The sequence below is a fragment of the Aethalodelphis obliquidens genome, unplaced genomic scaffold (assembly GCF_003676395.1).
Source record: "Aethalodelphis obliquidens isolate GAN/ISIS:26980383/991018 unplaced genomic scaffold, ASM367639v1 scaffold38, whole genome shotgun sequence".
NCBI classification, from domain to species: domain Eukaryota; kingdom Metazoa; phylum Chordata; class Mammalia; order Artiodactyla; family Delphinidae; genus Aethalodelphis; species Aethalodelphis obliquidens.
In genome coordinates this window covers 16895023-16905694 of record NW_020837982.1, presented here as the reverse complement: position 1 = coordinate 16905694, position 10672 = coordinate 16895023, and the positions used below count along the sequence as shown (strand labels likewise).

Sequence of the window (10672 nt, the reverse complement as noted above, 5' to 3'; positions counted from 1 at the left end):
CTCCTCTCTTCCCAAATCTTGCTTCCTTTAAGAATACAGGCTCAAAGGGGTTATTTATGGGTAGAGGAGCTCAGTTTTGGAAAATGAAGAGCTGTGGAAATCGGTGACACAAAAACATAAACGTAATCAACACTGCTGAGCTGTGTGCTAAAGATGGTGAAGATGGTCAAGTTTATGTTATGTGTATTTTACCACAACTGGGACAAAAAAGAAAAAGAAATCAGAAGCAGATTTACCTCTCAAAAAAAAAAAAAGGCTCCAATCACACTCCCCGCAGGTCTCCCACGACCAGCCTTTCATTCTCTTCCCAGCTCGGTGACCCGTGACGCGTTTCTAACAGCCCCTAAGTTTGCCTCCTGACCCCTCCCTCCCGACGTGGCTGCAGGCGCCAGAACAGTGCTCAGTAAACACCTGCCGCTCGGTGACTGGCCTCAGCGGCAAAATCAACGTACAGAGAAAATGACAAACTGCAGTAACTGCTTTAATGTTAAAAATATTTATTTTTCTAAAAGATCACACAAAAGTCGGGAAGAGATAGAAGGGTGTCAGCTAGCCTATGTCAAAATCTGAGCCGAGGGAGGACAAGAGCTGCCTGAAGACACTGGTGCCAGAGCTGACTGCGGAGATGGGGGCGGCCACGGGCCCTCCTGCGGGAGGGGGCAGGGGCTCACTCCTTAGACATGCTCTTGATGGTCTTGTGCTCCTTCATGGCCTTCTCCCAGTCGCTGCCGTTGAACTCCTCGACCACCACGCTGCGCACGGTGCCCTCGTCCAGGCAGTGGGGGGCGATCCCTACAGGGAAGCCAGGGGGGCGTGAGACCTGGCAGCAGGCTGGCTCTCAGACCAACCCAGCCCGCAGGTGTCGCAGGAAGTGGGCTCTCCGAGGGGCCCTGCGCCCCTGCTGCTGGCCCACTCCCCCCATCTCTGAGATGGGGGCCAGGGACTTGCGGCTGGACCTCACTCAGTACCAAGCTGGGAGGACAAAGGCGGGGGAGGCCTCGAGCCCAGAGCCACCTCCGCCTGGCAGCCTGGAGGTTTCACAGGCCTGGTCCAGGGCTCAGAGGGGCAGCTTTCTGAGCAATAAACACCTCCCCATCCATACAGGAAGGTCAGCAGGAAAGACTCTCCGTGTGACAGATGAAGAGGAAACGGGAGCTGCTACGGGGAGAACGGGGCGGGGGGGGGGGGGGGGGAGGGGGGCGGCACACCCTCCGCCCGCCCCCCCCACCACCAGGCTTGAGGCTGTCGCAGCCGCCCCACTGCAGCTCTGGAGGCTGCGTCTCTGCGGGGCCGGGATTCCAGGAGCATCCTCCACGGCTACGTCCCACCCGATTCGCACGGCAGCTGGTGTCATTCTCGACAACTGTCTAAGGTGGGACGCTCTGCCCCCAGATCTAAGTAGGACCCGAAGATGGGCTTGGGGTTTCTCTGCTTGTGTTTGAACAAATCCAGTTTTTTTTACTGGCATCACCCCTGCCCCTCACTCTTGCCTCCCTCACTCCCTCCCCCGCCCCCAGGCCCCCGGCCTCTCTCTACCCTCCGCCGTCAGCCCCAGCAAAGTCCAGCTCCCTCGGCGGCAGGAAATGCGGGTCAGGATCCGGATGGTCTCGAAGGGCCAGGGCCAGGAGAGAGCTCTGCTGGTGAGCCCCGTTCCTCACACACGTGTGAGGGGCCTGGCCAGGCAGGAGGCAGCCTGTGACACCAGAGCGCCCTCCCCAAGCTTCCCATCCGCGTGGCCGCAGGGCGTCAGTGCCCCGAGCTTGGCCCCCTTCACTCACCGAAGCCTCCAGGGTTGGAGCGGGGAGAATAAAAGCTCTGGACGCCGCACCTCTTACAGAAGGTGTGCTGCGCCTTGTGGGTGTTGAAGGTGTATGTGGTGATGCTCTCGGCTCCCTGAGGGACACAGACAAGGAGCTTCAGTTGTTGTTTACAAAGACAAATCGTCTAAAAGGCTCAATGGGGAAACCCAACTCGCCAGGCTCCCGGGGTCACGTCCAACCTGAGGTCGGGGCCCCATCTGCACGGCCCAGAGACCCGTCAGCCTGGAGTGTGACAGCTCAGGGCTTCTCCTTAGTCAGCTGCACACAGAACACCCCGGCCTCGAGCTTGCCCTGCATCCCCGGCCTAAACCGGGGAAGGAGGGGGGGTCACCCGAGGGACTGGGTCCCCGTGTCCCCAAACTCAAGGTCCTAAGAACATACTCACTGGACTCAAATTCATCTACAAAGGACCAAGTAGGAAAGAACATCTGCCAGACGTCACAGGCTAATTTCCTTAATGGAGAACACAAACGTAAAACTGGGCAGAGGATGTGAACAGACAGTTCAGAGGAACGGGGAAAACAAATCTCTCTTTAACCTGTGAAATATCCACACTCACAAACTGCAATGAGGTAGTTTTCACTCGGGGCAAAAATTAAAAAGTGAGCTATAATATCAAAAAAACAAACAACCCAATCCCAAAATGGGCAGAAAAACAGACATTTTTCCAAAGAAGACATACAGATGGCCAACAAACACATGAAAAGATGCTCAACATCACTAATCATTAGAGAAATGCAAATCAAAACTACAATGAGGTATCACCTCACACCGGTCAGAATGGGCATCATCAGAAAATCTACAAACAGCAAATGCTGGAGAGGGTGTGGAGAAAAGGGAACCCTCTTGCACTGTTGGTGGGAATGTAAATTGATACAGCCACTATGGAGAACAGTATGGAGGTTCCTTAAAAGACTAAAAATAGAACTACCGTACGACCCAGCAATCCCACTACTGGGCATATACCCTGAGAAAACCATAATTCAAAAAGAGTCATGTACCACAATGTTCACTGCAGCTCTATTTACAATAGCCAGGACATGGAAGCAACCTAAACGGCCATCAACAGACGAATGGATAAAGAAGACATGGCACATATATATGATGGAATATTACTCAGCCACAAAAAGAAACAAAATTGAGTTATTTGTAGTGAAGTGTATAGACCTAGAGTCTGTCAGAAAGAGAAAAACAAATACCGTATGCTAACACATATATGGAATCTAAAAAAAAAAAAGGTTCTGATGAACCTAGGGGCAGGACAGGAATAAAGACGCAGACGTAGAGAGTGGACTTGAGGACACGGGGAGGGGGAAGGGTAACCTGGGACGAAGTGAGAGAGTGGTATGGACATATATACACTACCAAACGTAAAATAGATAGCTAGTGGGAAGCAGCCGCATAGCACAGGGAGATCAGCTCGGTGCTTTGTGACCACCTAGAGGGGTGGGACAGGGAGGGGGGGGGGGAGACACAAGAGGGAGGGGATATGGGGATATACGTATGCATATAGCTGATTCATTTTGTTATACAGCAGAAACTAACAGAACATTGTAAAGCAATTATACTCCAATAAAGATGTTAAAAAGAAAACACCTTAATAGAAGCCTAAGGTATACGCGTATTATAGGTAATTGAAAGTTATAGTTAATTTGAGGGCTAATACAATTTTTACGTCCAAAAAAAAAAAAAAGTGAGCTAATGATATTGCATGTGTAGAGAAACACTCACTCGGATATGAGTCACAGGAATGTAAACCCATAAATTTGGTAACATCTACTAAAATTTTGAAATGCACATATTGTTTAACACAGCAATGCCACTTCTAGAAATGTATCCTGCAATTAAAATTCCGTATTTTATCCAATGAGATGTATGTAGATGTTAACGCAGCATTTGTAAAAGCTAAACGTTAGAAACTCTGGAACTGTCCATCAACAGAAGACTGGTTAGAGCAATCACGGACGGGCATAAAAATGGAATCTCAGCAAGTTTTGGAAAAAATAAGGCAGTTCTACTTACAAATACTACTAGGGAACAATCTCCAAGGTTACAAAGTTAGGTGCAAAGGCAAGGTTTAAAACAATTTGTGTAGCATACTAACATTCCTATTTTTAAAAAGCACACATACATCCTGGCATGTGCTTTTAAAGAAATAACCAAGAAAGCAGCAGCTTCTCTCCAGGGAGACACTGGGGGGCTGAAGGGTCAGAGCTTTTTACGGGTCTTCCCCGGCCACCACGGGAGACAGGCCCTCAGAGCTGCATTGAAAGACTGTTCCCAGGGGGGCCTCTTCTCACCCCACAGGGAGGCCGCAAAGAACAGCCAAGGGGTCCCAAACCTTGCAGAGTTATCTGGGCGTACGGTTTCCCCCAGGAAACCCTCGGGAGGCCTGAGACGCCGGCTCACAGCCTCCTGGACCTCATTCAGCACGAGGGCCCACCGGTGACACGCAGACCCCGTCCCATAGTGTCCACACGTCCACCTGCCTGACCCCCACCCTGCTGGCCGCTACAGCGCATGGTCCATCGTCATGACGCTGCTATACACTCACCCTCCCTGCTCGCTTCCGTCTTCCTGCCCAATGAGAAATCACCAGTGTCCCCCACTGGCAAGTCTAACGGTTACTTCTCCTGACCCCCGGACTCTTGCCCCTCTGAACCTGCCCCGCCCTGCAGGCTCTTCCTCCCTCCCCACCGGCCACTCTTCTCAGGCCCCTCCGCTCCACTCCCTGTACGTGCTGGGTCCTGGGCCCCCACGTGTTGGACTGCACCGTCTGCCCAGCTGCCCTCACCCCACGACTCCAGACACACACGTGTGCGGCTGCCCACCCCCTGGCTCCGCCTCTGTCAGCGCTCACGACGCTTCACCTCAACCTTCTCAAGAATCGGATGTGAGTCCAGCACCTTCCGCGCTGGCTTCTCCCCCAGGACCTGGCATCTCCAGGCGACCGGCTGCTCGGAGGCCCAACCTCCTTCTCCGCTCTTCACAACCGGTCCTTCCTCTCGAGCAGCGGCTCTCAGCGCGTGGTCCCAGGACCAGCCGCGTCACCGTCACCTGAGAACTTGGGAGAAACGTCCATCTTGTGCCCACCCCGCCCCCCCAAGACCTGCACAGTCAGGAGGGGGCCCAGCGATTTGTCTAACGAGCCCTCCGGTGGCCGTGCACAACCTGGACTCCGAGAACCACCCGCTCCAAAACACATCTCCATTGACCACTGTCTGCCCGTCCCCACGGCTGCCACCCTCTCCCACCCCGCCTCCATACTCACCTCCTCACCATCCTCTCTGCACGCGGCGGCCACCGCGCGCTTTTCAAACACTGAAGCACATGTCGTCCCCGCCCCGCTTAAAACCCTCCCCAGGCTTCACTCTCCAGAGGACAAAACCTGTCTCCTCATCCACTCCGGCCTCTCTCCAGCCCCAGCTCGGTCCGCTGGTTCACCTCCACCCTGCGGCCACGAGGGCCACCGTGCAGCTCCTCGCACACGCCAAGCGCACCCCGGCGCCGTGCCCGCCCCGTGCCTCGGCATCGAAGCGCCAGAGGGGCCTGCCCTAGCCGCCGAGACTCGCCACCGGCCAGCCTCCGTCACGCTGCCCCGCTCCCATCCTCCACTGGGCACTTCCGGGCCTCGTCCCGTTCCTCTGTCTCCCCCATGAGGCGTGAGGTCCCAGGGGACAAGGGCCCTGTCTGCCACGACAGCTGCGGGGTTTCAGTGGAGCGCAGCCTGGCACACAGCAGCTGCCCCATAAACACTGCTGAATCAAGGAAGGAGGTTTGTACTTAACGAACAAACGGAAAACTGCTCTCTCCTTCACCAGGCCGGGCGGAAGAAGAGAGCGGGTGCTCCAGACGCCAGGGCGGCCGGAGAAGCAGGCCCACGGGGGTGGGATGGCGGGGGCGCTGCCAACTCCGAGGCCGCGAGACCCCGGCCGGCCGCGTGCCTTCGGGAGCCGCCTGTCTTGGGGGGCTGGGGCCACAGCCTCCAGCTGGCACCCGAGGGGGGCTCGCGGGAAAGGCGAGGGCAGGTCTGCTGCCCGCCGGCGCTCCCACCCCGACCAGACACCCACCCCAGGATCGAAGGCAGACACAGACAAGGAGCCACCCTGGCCTGAAGCGTCTGGAATTAAATCTCAGCTTTTCCTCCCAGACACTCACCGAGGGGCCACTGCATGCCGAGGCCCCAGGGCCAGGAGCGCAGACTCGACCAAAGGTGGTTCCGGGAAGCCCTCCCGACCCGACAGGCACTGCGCATGATGCCCAAGGTAAGGCCTCTGTCGGGCCCGGGGCGGGGCAATGGGAGCGGAGGACAGGCCAGAGCCCCGCCCCCCCACCCCCCAGGGAGCAAAGCCTGCCGAAGCCTTTTTTAAACCCGAGATTTTACTTCCAGAAGAATTGATCCAAAGACATAATGTCTAAACTGTCAAAGATTTATACACAGGGAGGTTTACGACAGCACTGCACTCAACCTAGAAGTTCAAACGTAGAAGGTCCCTCGTGGTACATTCATGCAACGAAATATGCTACAGACACAGCAAGAAGTCTGTAAGTAAACTACGAAACAGTTGTAGGCTCGGGGAGAGGCCAGGGGCATGAAGGCCAGTGGAGGGGAGGCCTTTCACCGTGTATGTATCGACTCTGTACTTTGCAAATCTGGTACCAAGCACAGAAAACGCCCCCAAATACTAAAGTTAAAAATCTTTTCAATCATTTATTTTTCATCGGGAAATGATAAAAGTCAGTTATAAAGCAGATAAAAAGGTAAAATTCTACCTTGATAAAATCACACATGATTTATTTAGATGTATTCATCCATGTCCAAAATAACATGCAAGGATATTCAGCAGAACACAACCGGTGGTTACCTTTGATTGACAGGATTTGGGTGATCTTATTTATTTTTGATTCTCTGTGTTTGTACATGTTTCCACTGTAATATCAAATATATATCCAAAAATACTGGGTTGGCCAAAAAGTTCGTTTGGGTTTTTCCATAACATCTCACAGAAAAACTCAAACAAACTTTTTGGGCAACCCAATATAAAGGGGGGAATGACAGCTGGGTGACAGGGGAAAGCATACGGCCCGGGAGGCCCCCTGCGCCTGGCACCCTGTAAGCCCCACTCACGACACTCACCTTGAGGAGCTTGAAGCGCGAGGCGGGAACAATGAAGTGTCTATTCTGCTTCTTCTTGCAAATACTGCAGCTACAGAAAGACACGAGCAGACCTCAGACTGTGAACGACCACCTGCACCCTCTGAGTTCCCCCCGGGGCCCAACCTGCCCCGTCCCAGGAGCCAGCTGACCCTTGAGGTGAAGCCCCTTGCAGCGCCATCCCAGGAAGGGCAGCTGAGGCAGGAGGGCCAGCGGCCTGGGGCCTCTGCTCTGTGTGTGCAGGAGGGCCCACGGGTCCCACAGCCAGCAGTGCAGGCCACGCACCCCTCAGGAAACCAGGACCCGGAGAACCACGCTCCTGCCGCCCACCCTTGGTTTACTACGGTGAAGGGAACTGCTGGATTCTGGAGACAGTAGAAAACAAGCAGCAGGCAGAGCTACGACCTTCTGCCCCTGGGGTATCCTCACCAGAAACGGATAAGGAAGCTTACTTAGGTTTCCCTCTGTCCTCATCTGCACATCACAGAAAGCCCAGCTCCACGTCAAACAGGTCCTCAGAATCACATCCTCAGAATTAAATATAAGTCCCCCCCCGTTTTAGTCCACCTTTTAAAAAACTCTAATTTCGTATAAAATCCTCTAACAACTTATTCCAGGGGCTGCTTCTTCAATCTGGACCGCACTGTTTAGCAGCAGGGTCAGCTCCCCGTGGGAGGAATTCCACGGTATTTATTTATTTATTCTTCACATGTAATTCAGGCACCACAGCACCAAGGGGCAAAAGGACTGGATACTGTTGCATAATCAGTTACACACCAACTACGGGTCAGACAGAAGTCAGAGCCTGGAGACCCTGTTCTATCACAAGGCCTGGGAGGTGCTGACAGCAGGCGCTCCACGGATCCTGGCAGCACTGCCTGCCTCACCTGGAGCAAGGGGGCCAGGTGGCCTGGGGCATGGCAAGCGTCCAGGTGCGTACGCCCTGACCTCACCTCACCTCACCCAACTCCCGAAGACTCTGCTCAAGGCCTTTCATTCAGTGCCCAGCCGCAAGGTCTCTGGGGAAGCACTCCCACTGCCAGCCCCCAGCCCCTGCACCGGTGTCTCTGGGGCACTCTGCTGGGCACAAGTCGAGGGCCCTGCTCCACATCCCCTGGGGCTGTGCTGCAAGACTGAGCTGTGTCACACACAGCGGGCTGTTATTTTTAGCCTCCCCCAGTCTTTAAAACCTTTTTCATTAATGAAAACATCTAACACAACTTCTAACGTCTAAGCAACTTGGGAAGAGAAAACACTCACTTGCAGTCAAAGATGTGCAGGTCTGCCGAGGCCCAGACTTCAAAGCGAACCGCCCCACAGTGGCAGCCTCCTGTGTGTTTCACCAGGCCCTGGTATTCACTGAAGGGAACACAAATCAGGAAGATGAGGGTTTCTGAATAGTCAGGCCATGGTTGAAAGAAAGAAGCAAGATGGGAGAGAAGTCTTTACGGGACAACCAGATGCGTTCCTGCTTCTGAGGAGGCACTGTCAGTTTTATAAAAGGATTCAGTACCTTCTTTGTATGTGAGCTCTTTTTTCCACTTCTATTGTGTTAAATTGTAAAATAAAGCATTCCAAAGTATGGAAAAAAGAGAACTGGGTGGAGGACCCTAATCCAGCCACCCGAACGTTTTTATTTACATGGCAAATACTTACTAAGATTTTTTACAAGTGAGGCACTGGGGAGAAGGCAGTAAACAAGATACAGCAGATGGGGTCCTGGCCACAGGGACCTGGAGCAGCCATCAAACAAATTAACTATTTACATGACTTGTGATAAAGGCGTACAGGCCGCCATGAAAAAGAAAGGAGACCTGACGAGTCCGGAGAAGGTTAACAAAAGGCTCCTGTAATTCTGCTGTATTCTCCTCCGGTATTTTGCATATACGTGGTTTTTTACAGAGCTACCCGTACACATTACGTACAACTTGAATCTTTTTAAAACTTATAAGTCAGGCCCTTCGTTGAACATTAAGATTTGATAAATATCATCCAACTGCTTTCCAAAAGGGCTGAACACTCTTATCAGTAATGATTGAGAAAACATTTCACTGAATCTTCTCAAGCAATAATTACAGGAAAAATAGCTCGCTGCAGTCTTATTTTGCATTTATTTGGTTACCAAGACTGAATGCTTTCTCACGTTTCTGTACAAGTTGACTCCGTTAATTTGATGTATTTTTTTCTGCAGACACAAATAATGCTTATGGTAAAAAACGCAAACATTACAACATTTGATAATGTAAAAAATGAAAGTCTCATAAGTCCTAACACCCAGAGGGATCCACAGTTAACTGTTTGCTCTATGTTCCTGAGATTATTTTCCGTACAATAACGTTTTAACAATAACATCGATTATTGTTTAATATATTTTTAATTTACTGAGTTTTGGTTTTTTAACAAATGTATGTGACTTGCGCCAATCTGATAAGTTAAAAAAAATCTCACCCTTTCACGTCAACATTTTAAAATCTTTTTCTTGGCCATTTATCAGTTTGTTTTAAAGTATAAATTCAAACTTTCGTTCTACGTTTCTGACATCTTTATATTCCCCACACTGAGCAGTAGCTGGCACACCTTAGCTCAAAAACACTGAATGATGATGTATACTGAAAAATGTTCAGCCTATAGTCCAAGATGATGAACCAAAAAGTGAAGCACACGGAAAACCCAATATTCCATCTCTGAGAAGACTCGTCCTAATGAACAGAATTTCTTACAGAACAAGGACAAAGGAACATTTTTGCTCAAGAAAAGGAGTAATCCTCAGGTTGCTATGCAATTGTTAGGTTGCTTTGTTTTCTCTTGGGTTTTCTAGCATAAGACGACGGATTCTGAGATATTTAGGGCGCTAAACTACTTCTCGGTAGCACAACTGTGCTACGGGGCAGGAGCCCCATCTGGAGACGACGAGGCGCCCCCCAGGGCTAACAGCTCACTGCGAGCTCCACGGACCCTCCGAAGTCCTCCTCCGGCCGCCGGGGAGCCGGGGTCCTCGCCCCGCGGCGGCAAACCCGGGGGACGCGGAGCCCCGGCCCTCGGGCCCCCGCGGCGGTTCCGAACCCAAGCGGCCCGCGCGCTCCTCCCCGCCGCCCGGCTCCGCGCAGGGCGCGCGCAGTAACAGGGGCCACCGGCCTCCCGGGCGGCTCCGAACTGTCCCAGCGCCTCTCACCCCGGCCCTGCCCCCTCCCCCAGCCGCTCTCCAAACACACGTGCGCAAACACAAAAGCAGCTCGGGGACCGGAGAGCCGGGCCGACCCTCTTCGCGGGAAGGCCGCCGCCTTGGCGCGCGGCGCTGGCCGAGCGGGGAGGCCTTTGTCCGGCCGGTGCGCGGCTCGGGCGCCGCGGGGACGTTACAGGCGCCAGCCCGGCCGCGCCGCACTCACTAGGTGTCCAGCAGCAGCTTGGCGGCGCCCTCGAAGCTGAGCCTCTGCCGCTTCTGGAACGTCTCCCAGCGCTCCCGCTGCTCGCCCAGGTCCAGCTCGGACGCCGAGGGCGCTGCGGGCGGAGGCGGGGGCAGCGGCGGCTCCGGCGGCGGCTCTCCGGCGCCCGCCTCCTGCGCCCGAGGCGACGACTGCGGCCGCCGCTTGGCCGACGGCTGCCTCGCCGCCGCGCGGCTCCCGCCCCCGGCCTGGCCCGCGGGCCTCCGTGCGCGGTCGGCGCCGGGGGCCGAGGCGGCGGCCGCGGGGGCCCTGGA

The 10672-nt window shown here is 53.9% G+C and overlaps 1 protein-coding gene across 1 annotated transcript in view; it reads right to left on the bottom strand.

Annotated features, from left to right (window-relative positions):
• Nucleotides 1-477: 477 nt before the first annotated feature.
• The window catches only part of CENPV (centromere protein V), a 32314-nt gene continuing 22119 nt past the window's right edge, over nucleotides 478-10672 (bottom strand). Inside the window, exons 2-6 of the mRNA XM_027130979.1 lie at nucleotides 10362-10667; nucleotides 8236-8334; nucleotides 6958-7027; nucleotides 1779-1893; nucleotides 478-792 (exon numbers count right to left, since the gene is read on the bottom strand). Of these exons, the coding sequence (XP_026986780.1) occupies nucleotides 668-792; nucleotides 1779-1893; nucleotides 6958-7027; nucleotides 8236-8334; nucleotides 10362-10667 (715 nt within the window). The 3' untranslated portion in view covers nucleotides 478-667. The remainder of the gene's footprint in view (nucleotides 793-1778; nucleotides 1894-6957; nucleotides 7028-8235; nucleotides 8335-10361; nucleotides 10668-10672) is intronic.